This window comes from Rousettus aegyptiacus, unplaced genomic scaffold (assembly GCF_014176215.1).
Source record: "Rousettus aegyptiacus isolate mRouAeg1 unplaced genomic scaffold, mRouAeg1.p scaffold_m13_p_8, whole genome shotgun sequence".
In the NCBI taxonomy this organism is placed as follows: domain Eukaryota; kingdom Metazoa; phylum Chordata; class Mammalia; order Chiroptera; family Pteropodidae; genus Rousettus; species Rousettus aegyptiacus.
In genome coordinates, this window is record NW_023416311.1 from 26,846,298 (window position 1) to 26,863,715 (window position 17,418).

At 54.8% G+C, this 17,418-nt stretch overlaps 1 protein-coding gene across 3 annotated transcripts; it reads left to right on the forward strand.

Moving 5' to 3' along the window:
- Positions 1-306: 306 nt before the first annotated feature.
- STX1A (syntaxin 1A) lies at positions 307-17,137 on the forward strand. 3 transcript variants are annotated; one of them, XR_001597142.2, is made up of 10 exons: positions 307-414; positions 8,441-8,518; positions 8,859-8,958; positions 11,564-11,638; positions 12,387-12,460; positions 12,558-12,666; positions 12,763-12,836; positions 13,603-13,740; positions 15,197-15,389; positions 15,730-17,137. XR_001597142.2 is itself a non-coding variant. In XM_016146577.2 (10 exons), exons 1-10 carry the CDS (start codon positions 385-387, stop codon positions 15,805-15,807), a joined length of 867 nt encoding a protein of 288 aa, XP_016002063.1. In that variant the 5' UTR covers positions 307-384; the 3' UTR covers positions 15,808-17,137. The 3 variants fall into 3 exon arrangements, 2 of the variants coding, with proteins under 2 accessions (XP_016002063.1, XP_036081491.1); XM_016146577.2 differs by having other exon boundaries at positions 15,279-15,389; XM_036225598.1 differs by having other exon boundaries at positions 15,279-17,137.
- Positions 17,138-17,418: the final 281 nt, after the last annotated feature.

The window sequence follows — 17,418 nt, forward strand, 5'->3', positions numbered from 1 at the left end:
TGGGGGCCTCAGGGAGTGAAGATTCAGGGTCCACAATGAAGGATACTGAGCGACTGAGTCAAGGAAAGGTTGAGGCAAGTGAGAGAGCAGGGCTCTGGAGCCCTAACCCAGGCAGTGATCACGCGTCAAGAACGCAGGGAGCTAGGTCGCAGAGCTAGGACCTTATGGTGGATCCGGGAAAGGCGCGGGATTCCCAGAACCTGGAGCGAGGCCGCGGCCTGGTGGGGCGGGGCGGGGCCGGCGCTGGGCGGGGCCGGGCTGGGGGCTAGGCCGGGGTCCCGAGGGCCGGGGCGGGGCTGGGTTGGCGCTGCGCAGCCGCGGGGCGGCCGCCGCGCATGCGGGACTCACAAGGCTGCAGCCGGCGCCGCGGCCACTCCCGAGAGCATGAAGGACCGAACCCAGGAGCTCCGCACGGTGAGTCCGGCCCCTGCGTGCCGCCACTCTCCGCTCGCTCAGCGCGCGGGCCACTCCCCGTTCGGCTCCGGCAGTCACCCCGGCGGTAGCCCCTCCGTGCCCGGCCGGGGCGGGAGGGAATGGGGTGGAACCGGAGACCCCGACCTTCCAACGGGTCCCACCCCTCGTACCCCTCCGGGTCACGGGCTGGCGTGAGCTCGGACCCTTTGGCCCATGTGCTGGCGTCTGGAGTCAGGGGTCCTGGATAAACTTTTTGTCGCTTCCTCGTTGTGGGGATTGGAGGGGTATCAATCGGATATCGATGGCCGGACGGAAGCCTAACCTTTCGCCGTCCGCGAAGCAGGTCCAGTCTGTTCCCACACGGTGCCAAATCACCGACCTTCCTTTCCCCGCTCTGGTATAGACAGACGGCGGGGACCGCGGTAGGAAGGGGCCGGGGGCGATCCCCTACCCAGAGCCCCTCTGCGGGGAGCGCTGCGGGAATCGGACGGTCGGGTGGGGTCGGGCTCCTTCGGTGGGCGCTGGCTCACGCGACGCCCCGCCGCCCCCATCACCTCCCATTACCTCCCATCACCTGTAGCTCCCATCACCTGTGGCTCCCCACCCTGTCACGATTGGGAGCTGCTGCCCGCCCCCGGTCCATCTTCCTGGCTTCGGGGAAGCCTGGGGCGGCGTTTCCAGACCCTTCCAGTGTTCTCTGGTCCGATTCGGACCAGAACCTATTTTTCCACCTGTTTCTTGTAGGCTCCCTGGGTGTGGCTCCTGGGGCAGGGTTTGAAGGGAGTAGGAGGATGCGCTAAGGTTCTGAATCACAGTCCACTCTCTCCCAGCCCTGACTGTGAGACCCCTGCCGCCTGCTCCTCATCCACAGCCCCGCCCACTCCCCTTGCCTCTGCTATTTAGTCCTGGGTTCACACCTCTGCTCTTAGGGGTGGCAAGTCTGGATCCTGTGGTGGGGCAGCGAAGGAAATGAAGCCTACCTGTGGGGAGGGGGCCCATCAGGGCTCTAGACCAGGTTGAGTTTCTTCTGATCCTCTGGCTGACCACCCTGTTGGCAGGCCCTGTCTGCTGGTCTCTGGGGGATCCCAGTGGCTCCCCAGAACCGTACCCTTGCTGTCCAGCTTGGAGCTAGAGACCTAGGTCCTCTCACATGGAAAATTTCAAGTATCCTTTGAGCTTTTGATACTCACTGCCCAGAGACTCCATATATTTGTGCCTGGGTCTTCCCCCATTAGACCAGTTTTATTCCCCAGGTGACCTGGGCTTGGGACCTGTGTCCTCCTGCCTCCATTTCTCCCTTGCTCTGGCCGCCAGCCCCTACCTTACAATCAGACCTGTCTTTTTTCTGGCTGAGTGCCCAACCCCCAGAGTAAACCTCAGGAGGTTTCAAAGGAAGAAGGTGGTCCCTCATGTCGTATGTAGTGTCTAAATACTTCCCTGCCAGTCCTTGCGGTTGCCCTCAAGTTTCCTGTGTTCCGTTGAGTCATAAAGAGTGTTATCTTTGCAGTGAATGGCCATGTGGTGCATTTGCTGATGTTTGGGTATCTCCTGGGTCAGATGAAAGTATATGTGGGAACCAGTGGTCAGAGAGTACACAGTCCTCTACATCTGACAGGCCCTCTGGCTCATCCTCCTTCATCCCCTCTGCTGAAGGGGAAACTGAGGCACAAAAGAGCAAGTAGCTTGCCTGGTAGATCAAGAGGGGCATTCCCAAGTCCAAAGAGAGGCATTCCCAAGTCCAAAGAGAGGCAGACTTATGCCTGGCTGGGACTGGGGAACCCCTAGGAAAGCTTGGGTTGTAGGGAACTTGAACCTAGGTCTGTTGCTCCAGTGTGTATCTCTGTGAATGTCCCCCCCCCCCCCGTAAACCTCCCCACATACTAACCAAGTTGGGCCCTTAGATGGTAAGGCCTGGTTTCTCTGAATCAACTGAGGCTTCCTCTCTAGCCGTAACCCTTCAGGCATTCGGAGCCCATTAAAGCTGCTGTCCTCATTTTTGGTGGTCTTGCCCATTAGGTGTTTCTAGCAGCCTTGTGGGTAGGATGGAGTGGTGGCAAGAACCCACACTAGAGGGGTTGGAATAGTTAGCCATTCCCATAAGTTTCACTCTGGGCCTCAAATTCCCATCTATAAAGTAGAAATAGGAAAACCTAGAACCCAGATTCTCAGGGCAGGAAGGGTGGTCATAGGACTCCTGACTCTGACTCCATATCAGAGTTTCAGACCAGAACCCCAGGAACCAAGAGTCTAGTACCGGCTGGGATGGACAGAGATGGTGCTTGAGACAGCAACTTGCATCACCCCCTACCCCTCCCTCCTTCCCCCTCCTCCTCCTTCCTCCTCCTTCCTCACCCAACGCCACCACATTTGGAAGGAATGCAGGGAAGGGAGCTTATTTATAAAAGTCGCACTTGGGGAGGGAGCTGGCACGTTTGCTTAGCACTCTGTAGGCCAGGCCCAGGCCTCTAGCCTTCTCTAGCCCCCTCCTGCCCAGAAAGAGAGTGAAGGGATCATTGGGGCCAACGTGGGGGCCCCCGCCTTATAGGCAGCCCTCAAAGATCAGAAGGGCAACCAAAGGCCTAAGAGGGGCAAACACTAGCCCAGAGTCACACAAGCAGAAGACTTTGGGGGAAAGATATCCCAGGCAGCCCTGCCTGCCATGCAGCTGCCTATTTCCCCCAATTCAGAGGGAAACCAGGCCTCCCTGGTTTCCTTTTTTTTCTTTTTTCTTTTTTCTTTTTTTCTTTTTCTGAGAAATTCTTGGAGTTGACCCAACCCTTCCTAGGCCCAGAACAGTGTTCATATACATGCTAGGCTGTGTGGGACACATGGGACCTGCTGTAGGAGCCAAAGGACAGAGAGAGGAGGAATAGTCATGGTGGGCAGATCCTAGAAAAGGCCTTCCTGGAAGAAGAGGACTTGGGATGGCCCAAGAGGAGTTTGATTTGAAGGGAGGGGGAGAGGTAGTCCAAAAGGAGGGACCAGGGTGAGCAAAAGCAGAGGAGTGGGAATGCCCAACCAAGAGAGAATGGTGAGTGGTCCTAACACCTGGTCTAGAGCAGAGCCCAGTCCACTGGAGCAGCCAGGGCAGTTTCCCCCTTTGCCTACTAGTTCCCTTTTTTGTTTTTCTCACTACTGGGAAGAGACTGTGGGTCCCGGGGCAACAGCAGGCAGGTTTGTGCCTTCTCTCTATACTCATTTCATCTGTACAATGGAGCCAGCAGGATCTGCCTTTCAGAGTAAAAGAAATGGGTATAAGAATAGGCTCAGGGTGGCATTGCTTCTCTCCCTCTTTCTAGTTACCTCTTCCCAGAAGGAACAATGGATTTGGGCACATTTTCATCTGGGGTGCAGCTGGAATAGTCTTCAAGGACTACCTAGTTAAACTGCCTAACTTACAAGTTGGAAAACAGGTCCAGAAAGTGCTAGGGGTTTATCCAAGATCACATAACATCTAGGGGCAGAGCTCAGCCCTTTTTCACTACCTGAAGTTGCCACCTTAAGCTGCTCTGGGGCTCTGCTAAGAGGCAGACCCTGCTCAGAGCAGGAATCTGTTGGAGGAGGGAGTACACAGGATGGTGAGAAGGTACAGGGATCATACTGGAGAACCCTCTTTCCTGGAGACCCAGCTTGGCCTCTCACACACCCCTGACTCAGCTCTGGGTCTCTCTAGTGATATTGACTTTGATTAGTCATTAAAAAGAAGAAGGGAAAAAAATAGCCCACAAGGCAGACAGCAGCAACTCCTGCTCAGCAGGAATGAATCAACCCTGCTGGCTGGCCTGCTGCCATCCCTGGGGACAGGCCTGGAGGTTGCCTGACCTCTGAGCCTCTTGGAGTAATCAAACTCTTGTTTCCAGAAAGTTATCCTGAAATCCTAGAGCCTCTGCTAAGAGATACCACCAGGGCTGCCTGGCTTCCACTAGGGGAAGCTTAGGGCTTTGTGCTAGTGGTTCTAGCTGGTTCTAGCAGGATCTTCTGTTACTGAAGGTTGCTGTTGTGGGGGCAGCACCCCTTTCCACGCCTCCTGGCTTTTATTCATGGTTGCTCAGGCCAGAGGTGGTGTAGCTAGAGCTGAGACAGACAGCCGGTCAGAGAGGAGTGACACCAGACCAGCAGGTCTCAAACCTAGGAGGTTATTAACTTAGCCTCACCACCTCCAGCCCCATAAATTCTGGTTTGATTTCTCTGGGATAGGACCCTGGAAGTTGTTTTCTTCATATCCTCCGAAGGGATGCTGGTGCTAGACCAGGCTTGAGAACCACTGAAGGATGAACAGAAAACACCAGGACAATCGGATGTTGGTTGGATGTGAGAGGAGAGGAAGATGCCTTCTGGCTTCTGACTTGAGGGGCCCTTGGGGATGGGGAGGGGAGATCTGAGCAGGGGGGTTCAGAGGAGGGATTTCAGGAGAATGAGGTGGAGACTAGTTTTGGCCAGGTGGCAGGCTGGGTGCCCACATGGAGTCTGGGTGAGTTGATCCAGAAGACATTTGAATCTTCAAGCTTATAATTGTCCCATGGCTCCAGCTGCCACCTCCATTTGGAAGCCTCCCAAGTCCCCAACTCCAGTCCCTCCATCCCTCTTTCCAGAGATGTGACTGCCACTCAGAGAGGGTTGGTGGATTCCCAAGGGACCCTAATCATTCAGCAGACATCGGGGTACCCACTTTGTGCATGTGCATGATGTCCAACCTGGCCAGCCCAGGACATTAGAAAGACACTAGTTCCAAGTTCCGTTTTGGTCAGGAGTGTGTCTGGGTTGCGGGCAGGGGAGGTAGGGAGGCTGGCATCCTACATTTGTGTCATTTATTCAGCGTCCAGTGAGAACTGATTAGGGGTCTGAGTTAATCTGGAAAACACCTCTAGAAAGGTGCCACAGGACTCTGGCCTAGCTGTGGATGAGGTTGCAGGAGACAGTAGCGTCATGAGCCATCAGCTTTTAACAAACTGGAACAAAGATTAGAAATGAAACAAAAAAGTTCCTTCACTTGACCCAGAATCTAATCAAGAAGACAGTGGTAAAGGGCTTGGGGTTTTCCTTGTCAGGAAGTGCTGTAGGATCCCTTATGTGATCTCCGGCTGCATTAATAGAGGCAGAATATGAAGAAAGAAGGAGGATGGGTCAGCTCTTTGGCACTACTCAGACCACTATCAGCAGCAGATTTAGTTTGTATCCTTTACTACAGGGGAAAACAGGCCAAATTGAACAAGTCTGGGGCAGGCATTACAATTTAAGGGACTCAGGAAGGATCTGAAGGGGATGGAATGGTCAACTTGAGAAGAAAAATCCAAGGAGGATGTGGATGCTAACTTCAGGTCTCTGGCAAAGCCAGCCCAAGGGAGAGAGCATCAACAGGTTCTTTGTGGTCTGGGGCCAAACTACAGGAAAGGGAATGATTTTCCAATAATGGGGGCTGCCAGATATGGTAGAGCTGCCTAGGAAAGCTAGTGAGCTCACCATCACAAGAAGCATGCAAGCTGAGGCTGGAAGCTGTGGCTAAGGTGACTTTTCAGGCACCTTAGGGCCTGAGAGTCTGTGGCTGTGGCTCCAGTAGGGATGTGAATAGGGTGTGAGAGGAAGCCTCCTTCCAGAAGCCTTCCCCCAAGGAGCTGGGGAAGGCCTCCAGAAGGAGGTGGCAGCTAAGGATGAAAGGAATATCAGTGTTATGGAATCAGCATCCTGGGCAAAAGGACCTGCATGGGGAAAGCAGAGGGGACAGTGGATGGATCGGAGGAGCAGGGTGCCCATTAAAGGTGAGGTGTGTCTGGATCAGATTTCATGCTGGGGCAGAGAGGTAAAGAGGAGGGTGGGATGAAAAGTCCTAAGGCGGAAGAAGTAGAAGAACTTGGTAAGAAAGGGTTCCCTTGGAGCATCCCCTCAAGGTTTTGCATGGAGGCACAATAGTTTGACCAAAGCTGTGAGGTTAGGCCCTTAACCCTCTAATTGGCTTTGAGGCCCATTCTAAGTGCCCCAACCTGAGTGCCCCAGTCAGACCCTGGCCTCTTCATAGCTCTACCTTCATAGATGAAGAGCCAGGAGGAGGACATGGGCATCTCTCATGTCAACCTTTTGTTGGAAGAACTACCCGAGTCCAGCCTTCAGTCCTCTGGGGTGGCTGTGGAGGTAGCAGGTCAGAGCTGGCTGGATACCTGGATAAGATATGACCTTGTTTTACAGATGGGCAAGCTGAGGCCCAAAGAGGGTCACCAACCCAGATCCCAAGGGTCTCTTGCAATGACACTCATCTCTGGTGATTCAGGTGCCCTTGTCTTTGGCCCTAGCTGATCACTGTTCTTTCTGGGAAGGGAGCTGGAAAATTCGTCTCCTCCCTCTTCAAGCCCACTCCTGTTTCTGAGCACCAGGAGGACAGAAAGGGCAGGGCGCTGAATGGCAGGAGCTCCTAGGGCCACTTGCCGACCTGTCAGGCTGCCGAGGAAGGGGAACTGGACTCCTCCAGGCTGCACTCTGTCTCAGTTCCTAAGCATGGTCTAAAAGTGTGGGAATGGTTCTAGATTCCATGTGTCTATAGGTGGGCTTGGTAGGGGGAAGGGGGACCACCTGGTAGTAGCCATAGGCACTTGTGGGAACTAGCATTTATTTTAGCTGCTGGGGGAAGAGATGTGATCTCTTGATGAGAGGGGCCCCTCAGAGCCATCTTCAAAAAGTTTCTAGGCAAGCCCCTCTTTGGTGGGATGGTGGAACCCCCTAGAGCCCTAGGGGCACAGCCCTTTGAAGAACATACTATGCTTCCCCACCCTTCCTCAGCCCTCCTTGCAGCCAGGTGTTCACTGTCCCCATTTTGTAGAGGAGCAAACACACCCACAGATAAGTCCCTCAGCCAGTCAGTGTCTATGTTGGTCCCTCAGCTTCCCCATCACCTCACCCTCCACCTGCCTCCATCTTGGTCTTTGGTGTGAGAGAGCATGGAGATGAGAGCCAGTGCCCAGCCTGCTAGTGCCTTCTCCCCATAGGGAATTGAGAAATGAAGAAGTGTGACTGAACCTAAGAACTCCAGTCTAAGGGGAGATGGTCCTGCCCTGGCTTTATCTCTGGAGAGGGACGCTGACCTTGCCAGCAAAGTAGGCTGACCCTGGCCAAGTCAAGGTGTTGGGTGGACAGTAATGAACATGGCCAGCATGCAGGGAAGTCAGGGGTATAATTACCTCCACTCCATGATGCAGGTGGCTTTTGTATGGCCTATACCTGTGGCTGAGGCCTAGGCAGGCCCCAAGCCAAGTGGCAACATGACTGGCCTCTTGTGCCTACTGGGCCCAGCTCTGGGCCAGAAAAGAAAAGGAATCAATGTCCTATGTCAAGACTGACCAGGAGAGAGAGGTTCCTGAGAGTGGGCAAAGCCGGCACCTGGCAGAGCCCTGCACAGGCAGTCTCTCTCAGCTTGTCTGGGATGCTGTGGGCATGTCCTCATGTTTAAGCCACCCAGCTTTTTGGGAGGGAGGTGTTGGTGATGTTCAGGCCCAGGACAGCCCAGGCTTCCCCTTCCAGGGCCCTTCCAAGAAAGGGAGCTTGGGAACTCCTGGCCTGGAGAGAACACAATCCTGGCCTCCAGATGGCCTTTCTCAGGCAAGGTCTGTGAATTGGGGTCATAGGCCAGGGGACGAAGCCCTGAGGTTTTCTTGCCCAGCCAGTGGCAGGGCCTCCCAGGTGGCACCCTAGAGTGGAGGAAGTACAGGGAGGACCACGGTCCTTTGGGGGAAGGAGCAGGCAGCTGGGCAGGGTAAAGAGTCCCTGGATGGAGATGGAGACTGTTCCCCATCACCAACTTAAAAGGCAAGGCCTCTCTCCTTATGCTGGGTCACCAGAGATCTTCCAGGTCTCACTGTGGCTGGTAGCTGAGGGCATAGCCAGGCCTTATTCCTGCCAAAAAGACAGAGGGAATGGTTAGGGCCCTGGAGCTACAGCCTGCAAGCCTGCTATATATGGATGCTAGGCAGTTTGGGGTCCCAGGTCCTGTGGGACCCAGTGGTCCTACCACAGGTCCGCTCATGTGTGCATACCTCTGCAGGCCAAGGACAGCGATGATGATGATGATGTCACTGTCACTGTGGACCGAGACCGCTTCATGGATGAGTTCTTTGAACAGGTGGGAGCCACCACACTTCACCTCTCCCCATACACTGGCAGGCCTTGGGTGACTATGTCTCACTCTGAGCCAGGCCCAGGGTTCTCACACAGCCCTTGAACACCAATTAACCTATTTTGAGGTTGGATAGACTGCAGATCAGAGGGGAACAAAGTGTAGGATTGGACTGGCCCACTCCTCACCACCTCAGTCTAGAATGATCTTGGAGCAGCCAACCCCACCATTACCATTTGCCCCAGCCTAGCCCAAAGCCTGACTTCTGGTGCCACTTTGAGCAAGCCATGGGCCCAGAAAGCCCTGTCCCTGGATTTTCTCCTGACCAGCCTACTTTGGTCCACAGGTGGAGGAAATCCGCGGCTTCATTGACAAGATCTCGGAGAACGTGGAGGAGGTGAAGCGGAAGCACAGTGCCATCCTGGCCTCCCCTAACCCTGATGAGAGTGAGTATATAGGTGTGAGGGGCAAGTTTCAAGGCCTCCGGGAAGGTGCTGCTGCCTGAAAGTGGCACCCTTCGTTACTGTTGGCTGAGGGGCACCTGGGCCTGGCCAGGTTGGAGAAGGCTCCATGGGAACCTTAGCAAACACAGCTGCCCCAGGCCCAGGGTGGTGGGTTTCCGTGCCCAGTATCACCCTCTGGACCCACGTCTTCTGAAAGCATGATGGGAGGGGTAGCCCTCCTCAGGCCTGGGCAGGGTCAGCCTGCCCTCCCTCCTCTGGTAAGCTGGCTTTTTTCTAAGGCCACTGGGCTGGCTAGAGCCCTAGGGTTCTGGGAGGGAGGCAAAGAGGGAGGGAGCTGCCTCTAATGAATAGGAGGTCTCTCAGTCCAGCCCCTCCCCTCATCGGCTCCCTGGGGAGCAGATGGCAGCTCTGAGGCATCAGTAATGTGGGAGGGCAAGCCGTCCAAGCAGGCAGAGCTTCTGGAAAGAGCTGGCAGCCCTGACACCTGGCCACTGGTACCCCGGAACCAGACTTTCTCAGGGCTCCATCTGCACAAGGAGCCTGTGTGTATCTACATTCCACTCTGTCCCCGGACAGGTCCCCCTGACCTGGCTGTCACAATTCCTGTTGAGGTGTTAAGTGTCACACTGACAACATGCAGGCGCGAGGTCCCCTCCTCTGGCAGGGGCTTACCCTCAGCCCCAGGGAGGCAGTGACAGGGCCCAGAACTCACAGCCTGCCACCCATAGTACCTAGGACTTCCTTTCAGTATCATCTCTAGCACTACCTCCCTATCTATGGCCTCTCACTCCCAGGCCCATAGGCATCCTCAAGCATCCAGGAAAAAAATCTCTTCACACCCCCAAAGTGTGTTTGAACCTGAAGCCAATGCCACACCAACCTTTCAGTGCCAGGCTCTTATAAGGCAAAATGAGTCAGCTGGGAGCCAGAGTAACTGTCCGAGGAAGGGGTAGAAAGAAGGGGACCACCCCAAGCAGGGTATACATCCAGTGCAGTCATCATGCTTCACCCCTCTTCCCAGAGGCTTGTCTGGAATGGCAACATGTGACATGGTTTGTCTGTGTGCCCATCTATATCTGGATCAGTGTGTGTCCTCAGTGGGTCACTCCTGGTGAGAAGGAAGGTGATTGAGGGGCAGAAACTATAAAGAGCCTCTTACCTGCTGGAAGGTGGGGTGGCATAGGACAGCAGAGCTGCCTGGCTTCTCCCCTCAGCTCCTTTGTGCCACCATCAGCACTTCTCCCCATGTCATATAGTCAGTAGTGACCAGTTCAGAATTGCCACCTGTGAGCAGAGCAGTCAGGAGCTCACTGGTGTGGGCTGAGTAAAGGTAAGGCTTCTAGGGCAGAGATGAGCAGAGTTAAGGAGTCACAGAGAAAGATGGCAGTAAGTGGGGGGCTTTCCTGGGCTGAGGCTTGCTCTGCCTCCTCTGGGGGCTGCCATCCGGCTGGGCTATTTTGGTTCTGAACTAAAACGGGTGAGACGTCAGAGCAGCTGGTAACCAAGTTTTCCTTTGTTCATACGAATGAGGCATTCTCCTCCACCCCTCAAAGCCCTCCACTCCACCTCACTTGGGAGTGGCCCCACCTCATCATCTACTGTAAAACCCCTCCCCAGTTTCCTACAGAAGCAGCCCCAGCACTGGAGGCAAGCAGAAGGTAGATGAGAAAGGTTGCAGCTAGAAGCTCGGTTGTGTTTTCTCCAGAGGGTAGAGTCCTGGGGGCTGCCCTCAGGCTGGGGCCCATCGCTCCACCAAGCACCCCAGAGGGAAGCAGCTATATTGCTCCACTTTGCCAGGTAACCCTGCACAGGGAGTGGGGCAAGCCGAGCACCCCCATAGCCTCTTCAAGCTTCAGGGAGGTAGTTCTAGTTGTAACAAGGTCCAGCTTCACCTTCTCATAGGCCCAACTGCCTGCTACCTCCAGGGCCAACTGTACTCCAGGGGATCCACCCTTCGAAGCTCTTCTCTATCAGCTCTCACCCAGGCCAGGTGCCTCCTGCCCTCATCCACCCACTGGACACTCAGTAGTTGGCTTCCACTGAGCTCAGCACCTGGGGAGAAGGGCTTTGTGAGTAGATAAAGGTCTGCCCCACCCAGGGTGCTGGATGTGGGAAGATGTGGGGACTGGCTTCCATCTTCATGGCCCCTGGCCCTGTCAGCCCACTGGCTGAATGCTTACCACCAGGTAATGCTAGGTGAGCCTGTACCCCTCACCTTCAACTCAGACAAGTATCAAGTAAATGCTCCCCAGTGCCAACTCTAGCATCACCAGCTGCTCTACAATTATTTCTGCCTTAAATTTAGACCCATCTGTTATCTGCAGGGGGTGAGGAAGCCAGTGAAAGAAAAAGGGAGGCTTCTTGGAAGGCAATACAAGAGGGTGTGAGGCTGCAGCTGGTATGGCTCTGGCCCAGGATTGGAGGGGCAGGCAGAACCTTAGCCAGGGAAGAAGGGAGACCCATGATGTGCAGGGTCTTCCCAGAGCACCCCATCAATGGGCCCCATGGCCCCATGTGCAGGAGACTAAGCCTGAATATCAGCATTGGGGAATCCAGGGTATCAACCCCTACCCTTCTCCTTCCCCAGAGACGAAGGAGGAGCTGGAGGAGCTCATGTCTGACATAAAGAAGACAGCAAACAAAGTGCGCTCCAAGTTGAAGAGTGAGTCTGGGCTCTAGTCTTGTCTAGAGTGGGAGGCACCAGAGGCCTGCTTCCTCCATGCAGCTCACAGGGTTTCACCAACTCTGAGGGGGTACCTTGGATCTTGCTTTCCTTTATGAGACTGCCATCATGTGCCATTCACTCAGCAGCTCCTTGGCAGGCCTATTTGTGCCAGGCTTTGGGCTGGGCCTTGGGACAGATGCCTGAGGCTTCATCTAGGGAGCGCTCTACTCTGGGCACTGTTCCCCACTTTACCTAAAGAGGGTTAGAGGAGTGGCCAGAACTGCTTGGTCCCAGACAGAAACCTGCATGTGCTTTGTGAGCACAGACATACACACCCAGAATGCACAGACCTAGGAGCCACTTGCCCCACATGTTGCAGCCCCTGGCCCTTACCACTCTGGGCGTGGCCCGTTGTTGGGTATACAGCCTTCCTGAGCAGGAGAGAGACTGGGTGGGCTTGAGCCACTAGGCCTAGCATATAACAGATGCTCACATACAGCCTGATATGTGCCTGAGGCCTCACAAGTAGGTGTGCGTATGTGCACACACCTATACATTCATCATGCTTGGAAGAGCCCTTGTTGGCCCCTCTTCCATCAGTGCCTGGCTTTCCCTCTTACTGTTTCTGGTGTGACCTCACAAGTCCCCTAGTGGGAGGGTCCTCAGCCAGATCCTAGGTGTGTGGGTTGGGGGTCAGTGGTGAATGGAGGCAGATTATGGCCTAGCAGCCATCTATTCCCCCCAGGCATCGAGCAAAGCATTGAGCAGGAAGAAGGCCTGAATCGCTCATCTGCCGACCTAAGGATCCGGAAGACGCAGGTGTGGGCTGGGACTCTGGGGCAGGCAGCTGGTGTCTGAGGCTCTGGGACCTTATGGGGCTGGGCCTGACACCTGCACCCCTATCTCGGATCCCCAGCACTCTACGCTGTCTCGGAAATTTGTGGAGGTCATGTCTGAGTACAACGCGACACAGTCTGACTATCGAGAGCGCTGCAAGGGCCGCATCCAGAGGCAGCTGGAGATCAGTAAGCTGAGGGGGTGGAGCTGGGGCCGAGGGTCAGGGCCAGGCCCCTGCTGAACTCCCTAGGGAGGGCTGTGCTCAGTGTGACCCCTGCTTGCAGCCGGCAGGACTACAACCAGTGAGGAGCTGGAGGACATGCTGGAAAGTGGGAACCCGGCCATCTTTGCCTCTGGAGTGAGTGTGGACACCACCCCTCCCACAGGGTGCCCTCATACCATGACCCTGGTGTATGAGCTGAGTGCTTGATCTGGACAGTCTTGGACACAGCTGGTTTTAGAGAAACCCAGATCCCAAAGAGGGGTAGAGACCAGGTTGAGGTCATATAAATGTTAGTGGCAAAGGTCTCCTGGTTTCTCCCAGTTGGGTCCAGTTCCTTGCTACCTCTACCCATTTCCACTGGCTAGGGCCTTCTTCCACCATCCTCAGGACCTTTTTCCCCTCCTGGAGGACACAGGTGCCCTTGGCTGTCCCTGCATTCAAGTGAAGCTCTGTACTCTGCCATGCAAGGGACTTCCTGAAGTAGATGGCACACAGGTGGGGAGGCAGTTTGAGGACATGGGTTCCAGGAGGAGAGAGGGGACAAGCAGCTACATTCAGTGCAGGAAGAACAGGAGGAGAAGGGATGGGAAAAAGGCAGTTCAAAGCCTGGGTCCACTGGGCAGTCTCTTGGGGTCTATACAATGCTGGTGATAAGTACTACTTAGCAGTTACAAAGCACAGGTAGGCAGTGTTATAGGTAGGAAATTGAGTCTCAGAGAAGTTAAGTAATAGCTAGTAAGAACTGCACAAAAAGTGGAGGGAGGGCTGTGGCTAAGGGGGAACATTCTGCTCAGGCTTCTGCCCATGCCAGCTGTGTTCGCATTTGGCCTCTTGCTGTCCTGGTCCCCACCCCCGTCCCCTCAAGGTGCCTGGGTCCCAGCCCACTACTCCCATCTCGTAGATCATCATGGACTCCAGTATCTCGAAGCAGGCCTTGAGCGAGATTGAGACGCGGCACAGTGAGATCATCAAGCTGGAGAACAGCATCCGTGAGCTGCACGACATGTTCATGGACATGGCCATGCTTGTGGAGAGCCAGGTGAGTGCCCGGGGCCCCACTGCTCCCCACCACCAGCCCACAGCAACACCCAGGGCTGCACTAACCCCAACCATTTCTGCCCGACATGCTGCCCTGCCTGGGAGAGACCGAGTCTTCAGGTAATTAACCAACTGTTAAAACTGCCTCCAGGGACTCACCCACCTTGAAGGACTCTCTCTGCATGGCTCAGCCACTAGGCTCTAGGCAATGCATGGCCCTGCATGGCCCAACCCACCTTGTCCTGTCTCATCCACAGCTGTCTGGTCATGTGGGCACTGTAGTTGGTCATTTCCTAGGAGCTGGAAGTATAGCAGTGACCAGGACAGCTAAAGGCCTGCTTCCTGGAGCTAATGTCTGTTGGGTGAAAGGGCAACATAAGTAAAGAAAACTGGAATATTCCCCAGTTGTGGTGCAAGGTGCTCAAGAGATATTAGAAGTTGGCATTGTGATAGAGCAGCAGTTCTTAAACGTGAAAGTGCCCAAGAATCACTTGGAGGGCTTATTTTCTTATGTTTCCCTGTTTGGATCTCCATTCCCAGAGATTAGTATGTTCGGGTGGGAGCCCATGAATTAGCATTTCTAACATGCTTAAGGATGATGCTGATGCTACTAGTCTAAGGGCCATCCTTGGAGTACTACTGTGATAGTCACTGAGGACGCCACTTTGGATGGAATATTTAGGGAAGGCCTGAGGGAGTGGTGTTTGAGCTCTGGAGACTTCCCAGGGGAAAAGTGAAGACTTGGCCCAGGCAGAGGGACCAATAACATCATGGTCCTTATTTGAGGAGAAAGGAGGGGCAGTTGGAGATGAGGTAGACAGGGGCCTTGGCAGGTATTAGGCACCTGGAGTCTTTTCTAGATTGGAGGGTCTGAAGTATGAGAGTGGCGTGACCCTAGTTGGGAAGCACAGAGGCCATGAAGAGGCTACTGTTGCTATCAGGTGAAAGACTATGGTGACAAGGACACCCATGGGAGTAGTGAACTTAGAGCTGTCAGTTGTCAGCATGCCACTGCTGGGAGTCTTGGGCAGTGTCATGGTCAGAGTGGCCTCTGCAGGCTGCATGGGACCAGATTGCAGGGCCCAAGAGTGCTGTGGAGCTGGGCAGGGAGGGTCTTAAAGGTTGAAGACAGAAGAGAGCTGGATGGAACCATCATGCCTGAGGAGGATGGAATGAGGGGCTCACCATGGTCACCTATGAGCTATGGCCAGACTCCAGCCCACTCACTCCTGCCCCTGCCTTCATCTGCCCAGCATTGTCTTCTGTCTGGCACCAATGGTCAGAGTCCCAGCTCAGCATTCTCTGCATGGTCCTCACACCCTTGGCTGAGACTGCATGGCCGGTTCCCTCCCAGGATGGCTGCTCTAGGGGAAGAGGCACGAGCTGCCCAGAATGCCTGGCATAGATGAGAAACTACCCCATTCTCCTCACACTCCCTTTGTTCTCTCTAACCTCAGGATGCTTTCCCGAAGTCCTTCCCAAAGCCTGTCCTGACCCTAAGGGGAGCCATCTGGAACTCAGGCACCCCTGGCTCTGCAGGGGGAAATGATTGACAGGATCGAATACAATGTGGAGCACTCAGTGGACTATGTGGAGAGGGCCGTGTCTGACACCAAGAAGGCAGTCAAGTACCAGAGCAAGGCGCGCCGGGTAAAAATCCCCAACTCTACCCAAACGTACCCCACCCTACCCACCTATCAGTGGTTACAGATCTCTCCCCACTCTGCCTCTATCCCACCTCTTTGCTGTGAGCACAGCCTCACCCAAGTCTCCCAGGCCTTCAGTGCCTCATTATAACAACCTCACCAAACCAATTTCAGGCCATCACCTTCCTGTCCCATTCAGCCCTGCCATCTCCAGCCCTCAACCTTCATTACAGCCCCATCTGCAACAGCCCAGGCCCCTCAAAGCTCTGCCCAGAGACCCAGTCTCCCTCCCAGCTCCAGCCACTCCCGCACTGAGGCCTTTCTTTCCTGCTTCTCTGGTGCAGAAGAAGATCATGATCATCATCTGCTGTGTGATCCTGGGCATTGTCATTGCCTCCATCTTTGGAGGCATCTTTGGATAGAAATCACCTTACCTGCCACTCCACCCTGGATGGTTCACCCTGAGGAGGCCCCCTTGGCTGCTGCCATCCTCTGGCTTGGAGCCCCCACCTTCTCACTCCATACTGCTCCTTTCACTGCCACGGGGCCTTCCATACCCACCCTGCCCTGAGCCATTGTGTGCATGATCTTTGTAACAGTGTGCGTCTGTACAGAAGAGACAGGGGAGCTAGGCTGGGAAAAAGCCAGCAGGGTGATGGGTCAGCAAGGGACAAACTCGGGCCCTGGCGACTTCACCCTTCCCAAGGAGGGCTGCCCAGGGTAGCCACGCTTCCCTTGCCCAGCTTTCAGTAATTCCACACTTGACCTGTGGTCTACCCTCTCTGGGAATCAAGGCTCTTTGGACTCCAACTTTGCCTCCTACTGTCCCACCCATCTGCCCTGTCCTCTCCAGCTGTCCCCCTAAGCCCAGCCCCCTGAGGGGTAGGGACCAGCTGGCCACATGGTGCTGCTTTTCAGGTTAGGGGAAGGATAGCCCTGAGAGACAGCCCAGCTCTAAGCCTCTAACAGCTGATCACTGCCAGGGAGGCTCAGTGTACCGTGGCCAGGTGGCTCCTGCCCACGTCAAGACTAAGCTCCCTCCCCTACCTAGGGGCAGAGTCCAACAGGTCTTCAGCTGCCTCAGCCTCCCTTCCCACATTCCTACAGCCCCAGGAGCAATCCCTTTGGACTGTGCCTGACTCCAGGTTAACATTCTCGAAAAAAGGCTGACTGGTACCTGGTCTTCAGTCACCTTTGGAGCTAGGGAGGCAGAGGCAGAGCAGGCCCCAGTCAGGTCAAGCCTGCAGCCTGGGCCAGCCATTCTCCCCAGCAGGCCTTAGTTGGGTCCTCAACCCATTGTGTTGCATGTTTGGGACAGTGGTCCCTGCTCTCTTGTGCTCCAGCAAGTCAGATGCCACTTCAGGCCTGCAATCACATCCTGCCCTTGCTGTTTCACATTGATGTGCCACATGAGTGTCAGGTGTCTTGGGTGCAGTATTCAGCAGCCAGCCAGGGAGTACCTCCCTCCCCGCCATCTTGGGGCTTCTCAAGTCAGAAACGTATCACCATTTCAAGACCCCTCTTCCTTGTTGACAGGCGAGGAGTGTGCATGCAAGTGCATGCGATAGGGAATGGGGCTACGTCCAAGCCCACCTTCCCTCAGCTTTGCTCCTGCCCAGTGACTGTGACCACTGTCCGTGTTGCCTTTAACAGCGACTTCCTTCCCCTCTTTGACCCCTTCACCAAAGGTCTTGGTACAACCAGCTGCCCATTTTGTGAAATTTTTATGTAGATTAAACATTTGTATCTGTACTATGCCTCTGTTCTCAATTTTTGACAATGTCATGGCCTTAGAACTTGAGGATGAATATGTTTAGCACTAAGGGGAAGGAGCTCAGAGGCAAAGGATTCTAATCTCTTCTTTCAGCTTTCAACTTCCAGACCCCTCTGTCCCTTCCACCACAGTCTGTCTCAACTCCTGATCAAATCCTGATGTCTGTTCTATATGGTAGGTTCAGATCTCAGACTTTCTCAGAAGTCTCAAGTACCCAGTGGGCCCCCTATATTATCAGTCTGCTAGACCAGTGGTCCCC